The 13,521-nt window shown below is 43.3% G+C and overlaps 1 protein-coding gene across 1 annotated transcript in view; it reads right to left on the bottom strand.

The window, feature by feature from the left end:
* The window catches only part of PPM1H (protein phosphatase, Mg2+/Mn2+ dependent 1H), a 207,571-nt gene extending 194,299 nt beyond the window's left edge, over window positions 1-13,272 (bottom strand). Inside the window, exon 1 of the mRNA XM_075552793.1 lies at window positions 13,158-13,272. Coding sequence (XP_075408908.1) covers window positions 13,158-13,265 — 108 coding nt within the window. The 5' untranslated portion in view covers window positions 13,266-13,272. The remainder of the gene's footprint in view (window positions 1-13,157) is intronic.
* Between the last annotated feature and the right edge of the window lie 249 nt (window positions 13,273-13,521).

Raw genomic sequence — 13,521 nt, 5'->3', positions numbered from 1 at the left:
TCCTAAATGCTTCCTCCTCCTCCTCCACTATCATGATCCCAATTCTACCTTACAAATCTGGCTAGACCAGAGGATGTGCACTGGTCAGATAGGAACTGGAAACACAGGAACTGGAATCATCCAGAGTAGAATCATTCCTTCAGGACCAGTGGTAAGAGTGGTGATATTAGGAGGGTGAAGGGAGGGTGGGGTTGAAAGGGAGAACTGATTACAAGGATCTACATATACGCTCCTCTCTGGGGGCTGGACAACAGAAAAGTGGGTGAAGGGAGATGTTGTATAATGTAAGACATGACAAAAAAATAATTTATAAATTATCTAGGGTTCATGAGGGAGGAGAGATGAGGGAGGGAGGGAAAAAAATGAGCACATGATGCCAAGGGCTTAGGTGGAGAGCAAATGTTTTGAGAATGATGAAAGCAATGAATGTACAAATGTGCTTTACACAATTGATGTATGCATAGATTGTGCTAAGAGTTGTATGAGCCCCTTATAAAATGATTTTTTAAAAAAAGAATTGCCCTGTTTAAACAAGTTTTACCAAGCTCTTTTAGCTCTGCCAATCAAGGTACCCCACGTCTCCCACTAGCCTCCTGCCGAAGCTTTCTAACTCTGTGGACAGAGAAGCCTACTGCTCTGTCTTGTGCTGCTCTCCTGGTACTGCCATGTCCCTGCCACTGCCTCTCGCCATCTCTGCTGTCATAGCTCTCTCTCTTCCCTATATTGCGGCAGTTCAACGCAGGGACTGCGGGTCTAAAGGATCCCTTCACTCTCGGCTTTTCTTTATTAATCATTTTATTGAAAGCTCTCACAGATGTCATAGCATTCCAAATCACATCAGGCAGTATTGTATACTTGCTACCACCATCTACTTCACAACGTTTTCTTTCTTCATGAACTCCTTGATATCCCCTCCACTTTATCCTCTCCCTCTCCCACCATCCCCTCCAGGAACCCTTATTTAGTTATTGCTGGATCTTACACCATCCAAAATACCCATTCACATACAATTCTGCTGTTCGCTCCCCTTGAGTGGGGTTATACAGTCATCAATACTCTCAGCTCCCCTTTCCCTCCTCTCCCTCATCTCTTCTTCCTGTACCCTCAGGGAACCATTACTCCTGTTACTGTTTCTGAAGGGTTATCTATCTTGTCTTTCATGTCTTGAACAATCTTAATTATACAAATGACCATGCTTGATGGCAGTGAGATTCTCCTCCTTTCTGCCTCTGCAAGGGCAAAACTGACCAATTCCCATGTTAGGATTCCATGCACTTGACTACATGTTCCCTTCCAGCTTAGGGTGCCAGGCCTTGCATTTATATTAGTAGCAAGCTGCCCAGTCCCCTGGGTGGGCCACACCTATCTCACCATTACCTGGCCCTGCCCAGTCATTTGTAGGAGTGACAAAGACCAAAAGCTAGAATGGCCACATTAAGTAATTCACCTCACTCTGCATCAAAAAGAAGTCATTTGCTATCTACTCATATTGTTCTTAGAATGACTAGATAGTTGATCACGAAAAACAAGCCCAGCAGAAAAGTCAGCAATTAGCAAGCAAAGATGTTGAAATTTTTCCATGATAAAATGAGGACAGTTTCAAATTCTCATGGAGTCTACACTATTCCTACAAGTGCTGAGACTATCTTTACACCTTAAAATGAAATACTCCCCAGTCTCCTATACACTAAACATCTTAGCTTAATTAGTGAAGATTGTCTTCACAGAGTATTATATTCTTTAAAGAAATAATTTCATTTTGTGGCTGTTGGGAATATACACAGCGCAGCATGGACAAATTCACCAATTTCTATACGTACAATTCAGTGACATTGACCTAATTCTTGGTGTTCTGCAACCACTCTCCCTTTCTAAATCATTCCTCCACCACCAGTATGAACTCACTGCTTTCTATGTTTCATCCAGCCTCTACGGATCCAGAAATTCTGGATTTCGTGAGATTTACCATTTAACTGGGATTTCCATAAAACCATAACCCTATACTTCCAAACCAAATCCCATGAGGTTTTGTTTGTACCTAACAGCCTCAAGAGCCCTAGTGGTGGATGCAGTTTAAAAAAAAATTTTATTGGGGGCGGAGGGAGCAGTTCTAATCTACTTTTTTTAGGTCACTATGAGTCAGAATTGACTATGGGTTTTGGTTTTGATAAGAAGTCTCAGAAGCTATTTAAATTTGGGGGGTCATTGTAAGCACAGCTATAAAAATTTTTGAAAATTGAACTTTTTACAGGTGTCTAACATTGACAGTAACTATAGTAATTGGTTGTGCAAACCCACCCTAAGTCAATGTGATTTCACCATTACTGCAAATCAGAACTTAGTAGTCCATCTACTTCTCCTAACTCCCACTAATAAACTTTGGTTTCTGTAAATATAAGCACATATAAATGTGTCCTCTTGTGATCGACTTATTTCTCTCAGCATAAAATTCCATCCATTTTGTAGCATGCATCAAAAATTCATTTCTGTTCCAGGCTGAGTAGTATTCCATTGTATGTGTTTACCACATTCTGTTTGTCCATTCATTCCTCGATGAACATTTAGGATGCTACACCTTTGGCTATTGTGAATTGCACTGTAACGAACATGACCCAATGAACCATGTGCACTTATCTGTTTGAGTCTCTGCTTTCAAGTCTTTCGCTATATTCTTAGGAGTGGAATTGTTGAATCATTTGATGGTTTGTTTTTTACTTTTTGTTTTAAAAGCACTTTATCCACATGTCACACAGTTCAATAATTCAATCATCTCAAGAAGAGTTGTACAGTTGTCCTCACACTCAATTCTAGAACATTTTCTTCTTCCTTGTAGTCATTGTTATTCATGTATACTTTAAATTATGGTAAAAAATATGCACAACAGGAAATTCTCCAATATTCCACACCTTCTACTGGTATAGCTCAGTGTCATTAATTACACTATTTGTGCTGTACAGCCACTATTGATATCCTTTTCCCAATTATTCTTCCACATTGACATAAACTCAATGGCCCTACGCAACAACTTGTTTCCCCCTGCACGCGTGGTTTCCATTGGTCCAGTTTGGTTTCTCTCTTTTTCCCCCCGGTTTTTGTGACAAAGTATTCACATATCATACAAAAACAAACAAACCCCAAACCAAAATAAAAAAAAGTTTTTCCCCCAAAGCTATATAAACTTTTTAACAAAACAACCTTATCATCTTCAAAGCACTCTGCATTACATTTAATACATTTTGAAATCTGTGACTCTATTTTTGGAAACATTTTTCTAGCTCATCTGTTTGGATGGCTGACAGCACCTCCCTCATTTTTTCTTCACCTCTTCTACATTATCAAATCACTATCCTTTCATATCCTTCTTCATTCGCAGAAAAAAAAAAAGAAGTTACACAGGAGCGATGTCAGGTGAGTAGGTGCGTGAAGCAAGAGTCATGCTCTTTTTTGCTCAAAACTGGCGCACTGAGGGGGCTGCTTGAGCAGGTGCATGGTTGAGGTGGCAAAACCAGTCCCCCATCAGCCACAAATCAGGGTTATGCAATCTTTTCAGAACCTCTAAATAGAAATCTTGATTAGCAGTCTGACCTGGTGGGAGGAACTCCAAATGCACGATCCCCCTCACATCAAAAAAACAAACGAGCCTGCTCTTGATCTTTGATTTCACTTGACAAGCTTGGGGGGTGGAGGTGACAATAGCGTCTCCCACTGGCTTGGCTGAGCTTTGCTTTCAGGGTCGCAAGAATAGCACCATGTCCCATCACTAGTAATGACCTTAAAAAAATGTCTGGGTCACTTTGGAGCTGTTCTTTCAAAGCACAGCACGTTTCCACTCAAAGCTCTTTTTACTGGGCAGTTAAAACCCGAGGCACAAATTTCACAGCGACCCTTCCAATTCCCAAATCTTCATTAAAATTCGCCGAACCATGCTCCAGGAGGGTCCAGATAACTTCCCCATCTCCTAAGCAGTTCGTTGTTGGTTTTCAAGCACAAGTGCATGAATTTTGCCAACATTTTTATCTGTTCAGGAAGTTGACGGACGTCCAGAACAAGGGTTTCAATCGACATTTCACCTTTTTTGAAATAAAGAAAATCACTCATAATCTTGAGTTTCCCCATAGTGCTGTCCTTGTAAGCTGCGTTCAACATCATAACAGTTTCTGTGGCATTTTTCCCAAGCAGAAACCAAAATTGCACAGTTACATGTAGTTCTCTTAAATCGGCCATAACATAAAATGAGATTCAAGTGAAACTACTTTTATGAAAAAATTCATTGTGTCCAGAGAGAACCTTCCCAGGGGACACCACTGGGCGCAGTAAGTGGATTACTTGATACTCACCTAGTGGTAAAAATGCTCACTACAAAGCCCAGTGGAGCTTTTTCACATTTTGGGGGTGGGGTACCCCTTTGTATACTTCCATGGCTAAATAGCTTTTAAAATAAGGTGTGTAATCACATTCAGTTCTGGTACTCCCTCCCTGCTCCCGCATTCAGTTTGCTCTGCAAATCCCCTCACTCTCCCATCTCCCCACCTGTGTTTTACTTTCCTGAGAACCTGCCACACTGTTTTCCCAACACCAGTGGATGGGGTTCCAACTTCCTCACATCCTTTCCAACTTTTATAACGTTCTGTTCTGTTTATCTCAGCCACCTTAGTGGGGTGAAATGACATTTCACTGGGGTTTTCATTTGTGTCTCTGCAATGGCTAATGACCAGTGAACAATATTTCATGTGTTGGGTGGCCATCTGAATGTTCTCTTTGGTGAACAGCTATTCATTGTATGATTGGGCTATTTGTCTCTGTGTCGTTAAATTGTTGTGGTTTTATATATGTTTCGGTGGTTAGCTTCTTGTCACATATATAATTTCCAAAGAGAGCCTCTCAATTGGTCACTTGCCTTTTTGCCTTTTGGGGGTACAGTCCTTTGATGAACAGAGCATTGTGTTTTTTTTAAAAAAGGATCACTATATGGGATAAAACTGGCAACAACTTGAAAGACTAGACAAGCACGAGGGGCAGTGAGTTTATGATCAAGAGGAGGGATAATTCCAGCAAGGAGGGGGAGAATGGCTGCACAGTGTACAGAATGGGATCGTCTAGAAGAAATTGCTGAACTGATGCTTATTTTGATGTGTATATTTTCAACAAAAACGAAGCAAAACACAAAAACAAAAAGGAAAGAAAACCTAGTCATGGATAAGAACCCCCATAACTGTTCATCTGGTTCAGTAATAAAGTCGTCTGTGGGCAGCAAGAAGTTGTTGGGGGATAAGCCGTCTGTAGGTTCACGGCATCTTTTCTCAGGCACACTCAGGGAAAGGGACTGGGAAGTGCTAGCATTTTCTGTCCCCTTCATTTCTGGCCGCCTACTCCATGACCCCAGAGAAATAACCAGCGGCGCTAGAATGTTAAGAAGCTTCCACGTTTCCACACATTATCGGTGGTAGTTAGCCCTTATGTCCACTTCACTGTGTGTGGAAGTATAGTGGGGGAGTCCATCCTGCCAATTAGTCAGCCTGATGACGGCTCCTTGGGGGCGTCGCTGTTTGATAAGGGAGAAATGGAAATGTCTCTCTCTCGGCCACTTTGCCCTCCTCCTGGCTGGGACTTCACTGGGACCCGAACACGTCCATCTGTTCTTCTTTCCCATTCCTTCCTGACATCTGGGTTCCATTCCTGAGAAAATGCTGCCCTTTGGGTTTCTTTTGGCTTATTCTAAGGAGTACCTCTCTGCAAGTGTTCACTTATGGGCCACTCTACCGTTTGGCTAGAAGGTGAGCCAAAGGGGTAGGTTCAGAGCCAGGCCTGATGTGTGTTTACGGCAGTCATCTCAGGGGTTCCATAAGTCGACCAGATCAGGAAGTACAGTCTTTTTTGTAATTTCGAGTTTCGTTCCCCATTTTCCTCCCTATTCAGGACCTTTTATGTTGACCCTTTCCAAAGCAGTGGTAGCTGCGGACCATCTGGTTCTTCTGGGCTCAGGGACTGTGAAGACTGGAGTTCTTGATGGCCAATTCTTTCCAAGTCGCTCTGATTATCTTCCCTCGACTTTGCTTCCAGTGGGGAGAGATCAATAGTTGCCCTTTGAGGGCTACTCATGAGCTTTAAGACACCTATCAGTACTCACCCAAGTAGGACGGACAACACTGTCTTTGTGAATTCTTACGCCAGTTGTGCATGCTGTCCCCTGAGACTATGGTTCTGAGACCTCAGGCCCAGCCTTCAATTCCTCAAGGTGTCTGGTTAAGGATAAGAAGTTTTCACAACTTTTCCCCTGTAAACTCTACTATGGTGTTGTTTTTAGGTGCTGCCAACTAACTGCCATCACCGTTTTGCACAAAGGCAAATTGAATCCCATCACGCTCTTGTCTACAGTCACCTAGGTTGTACGGTTAAAGTCCCAGTATAGCATGGCATCTGGTGTCACATGTGTTTGAAGCCCGCTGACTTGTCCTGTCTCATCATCCTCCAAGTTGCCGCATAGGCCCCCAAACAGGCCTGCTCTGTTCACCGGCCCCATGTCTTTGCATGTGTGTGCACCCATCGGAAATTTTCTCTTATTTCTGGGTTAATCTCTATTCACTTGTTAAGAACAGGAAGCTTGCCTTAATCTGATGGATGCCCGCTCCCACCTTGGCCTTTGGCCAATTCGAGTTAGGATTCCATCCAACCTGAGGGTTTTATATTTCTCCTAAAGTTCACTTCTCAAAGTATCACTGTGGATTTATTCTTTAATCCTGACTCAATTTAGCTCCAGGAGGACTAGAGTGGCATCGTGTTTATCTCCTGATCCCCCCACACCTGGTTTGTTGAGCTAGTTCCCAGGATATTAGTTAATTGGATGAAAGAACAGGTTCACAAGGGAGGAGCGGTGGAGTCTGCTTCACTTGTCTCTCACAGATGATATCTTGACTCGGTGCTCTCTCCTAAGGACCATAAGAGCTGCATTTTGATGCGAAGGTGACACCTGCGCTAATCTATCAAGTGTTCTCTGCAAGTACAGTGTGTAGAAGCTGAGGTGCTGACAATGGCCTTTGAGGTCAAACAAGATTGTCTGTCTCTCTTCCCACTGTCTGCAGACATCTGCATTCTGGGATCTACTGTTTCTCCTCCTGCTGCCTTGGCGTCCTTCCGGGTTTTTGAGAACACCAGACCAGTGCTTGACTCAAGGTCTGTGTACTCACTTCTCTCTTCTAGTCATGCTTTTATAAAGTCTTCTTTGACCTTCGGGCTTTAAATGCCACCTCAGTGATGCCTATTGTAACCATCTATCTCAGTTATCTAGTGCTGCATCAGAGAAACGGCACACGTTGATGGTTTGAATAAACAAACATTTATTCTATCACAGTTTAGCAGGCTAGAAGCGAAATTCATGGTCAGCTCTAGCGGAGGCTAGCCTCTGGTGGGTCTGGTGGAATGTTCTTATCTCCTCTCAATGCGCGTAGGCCCAGAGTTCCTTGGGGATGTTCACATATCTAAGCATCAATCTTCCTCTGGGTCTAGGAGGTTCTCAGCGCAGAGACCCCAGGTCCAGATGACATACCCTGCTTCCAGCTCTTCCTTCTTTGTGGTACAATTGTCCCTCTGTCTTTGCTTGCTTCTCTCTCTTTTTCTATCTTGTAAAATCAAAGGCGGATGTAGACCTCCACCCAGGAAACTTTCCGTATACCAGTCAGAGCAGAGTTGTGTCCTGAGCAAGGATGTTGTATCCCGCATTGTGGATTATACCTGTGAAATCACTGAGCTTTATGGTCCAGCCAAATGGACATATATTTTAGGGGGACACATTTTAATCTATGACATCATCCTCTTAAAAATCACATTCTACTTCCCCCATTCTACACTATCCATTCCTGTTTCCTTTACCTTTTTTCATTCCGTAGTATTTTTATCATCTGGAAACCTATACAGTTCAATTTTCTTATTTGTCTTCCTCAGTGGTTGTTAGTATCTTGTGGGTAGAAATTTTTGTCTGCTTTATCCACTGGTGAATCCCTGGCATTTAGTTCCTGGCTATGTAGCAGGGGCTGTGATAATAGTTTGGAGTGATGGACCTGGTAATATTAGATCCTGATTTTTACATGTTTAAAAAGCAGTATCTCTGGCTTTAAATCTAAATCAATGCCCAATATATAAGGCAGACAGAAATCAAGCTGCTGAGGCTGATTGTGTTAGTGGGGGTGGACTAGAGAAACAAATTCATGGAAACTCCAATGTGTATAAGACAGAGCTTTACATATAAGAGAACTCAAACATTGGTAAAACATCCCAGCCCAGTCCAGAGCAAGGCCATAGGTCCATTATTAGCCCATATGTCTGATGCCAATCTATAAAGTCCTCTTCAGACTTACAAAGCACATGCAATGACACTGAATGCAGGAAGATCACAGGCCAGTGGGTAGAAAGTCTTGTAGATCCAGTGGCAGCGGAAGCATCTCAGTACTGGTGTGTAACTCCATGACTCCTCCAGCTCCAGGGCTCTAGCATAGCTCCATGTGTCTTATCAACAGAATGTCTCACAGGGAGTGTATTTGTGTCCAGTGAGCTATTTATCCCGTGGCGCCTCCAAATGAGGTCATCAAGCTGTGACCTGATTGACAGGCTAGACTCCACCCCTCCACAAATTAACACCAGATTATGTAACTACCAAATTGAAGCAGGAAGTCGAGGCCAGAGTCTTCCTACTCTGTTGGCAATTCCTTGATGCCCACCCCCCCCCCCCCCCCCGGCGCATGGACCCCTTATAGAAATGCAAAGCTGTTTCAGGGAAAAATCACGGCTCTCCCTGGAAAAATTTCTGGGCTTGCTACATTATTTCTGAGGACAGGAAATTAAGCAATTATCCATGCTCCATTTCTAGGGGGAAGTTAGCAATCAAGGAAAATGCCATCCATGGACCAAATGTCCAGACTGGCTTATTTTTATACAGAAATCACTGTGGCGAGTCAGTCTGCTTTATATCCCAGTGGCAGGGGGAATTCTGGGAAAGAACAACCTCAAGTCTCTGACACCCCTCGATAATTAATATTAAAAGTCTCGTGTAAGAGTCTTTTCCAATAACAAGCAAATCCTAAAGTAATCCTGTAAAGGAGGTATAGAAGGAATTGTATGATCTCCAAATTATAAATGAACAGATGTTCACAATTCAGTGGGAATTACTTACAGTAAATGACAGAAGTGGGTCTGAGTTCTGAATAAGAGTTGCTAAGGCACATTATTAGGAGTCCTGGTGGCACCAGGTAAGTGTAGAACAGCTCACTGCAAGTTGAGTGGTTCAAACCCACCAGCCTTTCCATGGGAGAGGCAATCTGCTCTTATAAACATGCATCACCTCGGGAATCCTGTAAAAGGTTGCTATGAATTGGAATAGACTTGATGATGGTGGGGTTCCTTTTTAATTGAAAGATCATTTTACTGGGGCTCTTACAACTCTTATAACAATCTATACATCAATTGTATCAAGCACATTTGTTCTTATGTTGCCTTCATTGTTTTCTAGACATTTACTTTCTTTTGAGCCGTTGGTATCAGCCTCTTTCCTCCCATCGCCCTCGTGATCCCTTGATAAATTATAAATTATTATTTTCATATCTTACACCAACTGCTGTCTCTCTTCCCAAGGTTTCTATTGTTCATCCCCCTGGAGGAGTGTGTGTGGTTATGTGTCGATCATTGTGTTATTAAGATCTTATTAATTAAGCTGACTCAACACTTTACATGGACTATATTGGGTTTAATATTTCCAACTAGCCTGTTTTCATATATTTGGTATTTACTATGTTTTTTTTATAAAAGAGGAAACTGAGGCTCAAAGAACAAATAATTGTCCCCAAATTAAATCGCTAATTGTAATCAAGTACTAATTGTCTACTACTAACTATTGCTAGCTGCCTTCCTCTAGAGCCTATGTATTAAATACTGTGTTTTAAATATTTAAATATGGAGGCACAGTGGTTAAGCACTGGGCTGTTAATGACACAGGCAGCAGTTTGATACCACTAGCCACTTCATTGGAAAAGGCCGGGCCTTCTAGTCCTGTAAAGAGTCAGTTTCAGAAACCCACAGGAGCAGCTCGACCCTGTCCTACAGGGTATGAGTTGGCATTGACTCAATGGCAGTACGTTTCTTTGTTTGTTTGTTACACTGCCCATTAGGGCCCTCAACTCCGCTTCCTCCAGAGGAATCTTCAGGTGAAATATTGAAGAGGTTTAGCGATGCTTCCTTTGGCTCAACTGACGGTCTTTGTAAGCCACTGCCCTTTCCAGCTCTAGGCTGAACTAGTACTAATAAAGTCGATCAGGGCTCTTATTCTTATTCCCATAGAGAAACTCTGTCTTGGAATTAATATAGCCACAATGCTCCTGAGACGCAAGGATGGTGCAACTTCATTGCACGTACTTGGACATGTTATCAGGAGAGACTGGTCTCTGGAAAACGACACATGCTTAGTAAAGCATGGGGCAGCTAAAAAAAAAGGCAAGCCTTCACTGAGATGGATTAATACAGTGGCTGCAACAACAGGCTTTGGCATTGGAACAATTGACACAGCACCAGGCAGTGTTGGGTTCTGTTGTGCTTAAAGCTGTTATGGGTTAGAACAGATTAGATAGCACCTAGCAGCTTTCAGAAAGTGGCCCATGAGGAAGAACCAATGGTGCTGAAGAAAGAAGTTCAGCTGCAATGAAGGCATTAGCCAAAATCAAGACCTTAGGAAATGACAGAACACCCACTGAAATGTTTCAAAAAAGCTGAAGAAGCACTGGAAGCACCCACTCATCTATGCCAGGGAATTTGGAGGAAAGCTACCAGGACAACTGACTGGAAGAGACCCATATCTGTGCCCATTCCAAAAAACAGGTGACCCTAACAGAATGCTCAAACTATAGACTGATATTAATATCACACACAAGTAAAATGTTGCTTATGATCACCCAGCAATGGCTATAGCAGCCCATTGACAGGGATTCAGAAGGGGATAAGGCACAAGAGGTGCCATTGCTAACGTCAGATGGATCTTGGCTCACGCAGAGAATACCAGAGAGATGTTTACTTGTGTTTCACTGATTATGCAAAGGCACTCAACTATATAGATCTTAATAAACTGTTGGATACACTTGAGAAAAATGGGAATTCCAGAACACTTCATCCTATCATTCAGAACTTGTGCATAAATCAAGAGGCAGTTGTGAGACCAGAACAAGAGAACACTGAATAGTTTAGAATCAGGGAAGGTGTGTGTGTCAGGGTAGTATCCTTTCACCACATTTGTTCAATCTATATGCTGAGAAAATCATCAGAGAAGCTAGATTATACGAGGAAGAACATGGCATCATGATTAGAGGAAGGCTTACTAACAGCCTGGTATATGCAGATGCCACAGCCTTGCTTGCTGAAAGTAAGGAGGAATTGAAGCACTTGCTGATGAAGATCGAGGATTATAGCCTTCAGTGTGGATTACAACTCAATGTAAGGACAACCAAAATCCTCACAGCTGTTAACCAATAGTTAACATCATGATAAATGGAGAAGAGTTTGAAGTTGTCAAGGATTTTGTCGTACTTGAATCCACAATCAATTCTCATGGGAGCAGCAGTCAAGAGATGAAAAGATGTATTTCACCAGGTAAATCTACTGCCCAAGATGTCTTTAGAGGACTGAAGAGCAAGGAAGTACTTCGAGGACTAAAGTGCACCTGACCCAAGCTGTGGTATTCTCCACTGCCTCCTATGGCTGTGAAAGGTGATGCTGAATATGGAAGACCATAGAAGAATAGATGCATTTGAGTTGTGGTGCTGGAGATGACTACTGCAAGTACCAAAAGGACAAACCTGTCTCTATTGGAGGAAGTAAGGCCAGAGGGCTCCTTAGCGGCAAGGATGGAGAGACCAGTCTCTGGAGAGGGACATCATGCTTGGTAAAGTGGAGGGGGGGGGGCACAAAAGAGAGGAAGGCCCTGGATGGGACAGATGAGCACAGTGGCTGCCTGAATGGGCTCAGGCACAGGAGTGATTGTGAGGATGGTGCAGAAGTGTGCAGGGTTTGGTTTTCTTATGCATAGGATTGCTGAGGGACAGAGCTGACTAGCTGGTACCTAACAACAACAACAACAACTTATGCAATAAGATACTGTTTCTTAGACTAAGAGGAGATTCCCAGACCCTCTAAATCCTTATCAAAATTATCCACAAGGTCACTAGAATCAACAGTAGCATTGGGGTCATTCCCTTTAACATCTGATTTCCCCAGCCCACATCTTTCCCTAGAAAACATGAACTTGCTGATGGCCAGAGCACTGAGATCCCTTACTCCATTTGAACTGATCTTTGGCTCTTCCAAAATTGTGTCTGCTTTTCTCTACAGTGAGTGGAGAGAGGGGAAATGCTTTGTGGTATGCCGACAGGGCAGTCGGTCTGTAGGACTACCACATGGCTGCACAGGCTCTGGGTCACGTTAGAAATACAGTATTACTTTGAAGTACAGCACACACAGGCTCTGACTGGTTGACTAAGATGGTTCAGCAAGGGGGAAAGAGAGGCCAAGTCCCTCCTGCTAAGAGTTAATTGTCACAAGGCGACTACCGAGAGTCATTTCCACATTCAGGAGAGGCGTGCAGATGGTTTCCTCCAGAGAAACCTCCTATGGACTTCTTATATACCATCTGAAAGGCTCAGATTATATACACAATTCTTGTGTCAAAGCCTATAGATTACATGGGTGACCTTGTTTACTTTAAAACCAAAAATGAATTTCCATGGAGGAGATTCTGACTTCATGTGCATCCATCCAGAGTTGCTAATGGTTCTTCAATCTTCAATAGCAGATTACCAGGCCTTTCCTGCAAGGTCCTTCTGGATGAACTCAAACCACCGAATGTTCAGTGAGAAGCTGGGAGCATTAAAAGTTCGAACTGCTCAGGGACGCCTTGTTTCTAAATGGTTAGAATCCTAAATATCAGCTTTTCGGACATGTGTCACCCTTGCCCGCTGAGTGTGGGCAGCTTTGAACACAGACCCACAGCTCCAGACATTCAGGAGACTGATTCCCCACCCCACCCTGCTCCCTTGCAGGTCCTTCAGAAAGTTCTAACATATTTGGGGGGGGGGGCAGAGGGTGTGTGGTACCTCTCATTTGAAAACCAAGGATGAAGGGCATCTTACCGAGTTCTCCTTCAGTTGTAGCCCTTCCCCGTTGGGGAGGGAGGACCGTCTCTTGGATGAGTTCCTGTTTGGAGTTGAGGTAATGGTGCCTGCTTTCTTCTTCACCATGAGCACCTCACAGCTGGCTTGGTCTTCGTTGTGCGTACTCTTCCCAGCATTGATAACCCTGGAGAAGAAGCCAGAAAAGCTGATCAGAGAAGGGGTTTTCAGGAAGCCAAGAGCCTTACTGGCTGACTCAAAGATTAGCCAAAGCTGTCACCACTGCTGCTATCAACTCCTATTCATGGCAACCCCATGCAGGCAGAAGAGAACTGCCAGTCTTTTGGGTCAGGAGACAAGTCTTAAATGAGCGCTGCTCTGTGCT

Source organism: Tenrec ecaudatus, chromosome 6, assembly GCF_050624435.1.
Source record: "Tenrec ecaudatus isolate mTenEca1 chromosome 6, mTenEca1.hap1, whole genome shotgun sequence".
Taxonomy (NCBI): Eukaryota; Metazoa; Chordata; class Mammalia; order Afrosoricida; family Tenrecidae; genus Tenrec; species Tenrec ecaudatus.
The sequence above is the reverse complement of the archived record's forward strand: the minus strand, read 5'-3'. Positions and strand labels throughout refer to the sequence as shown.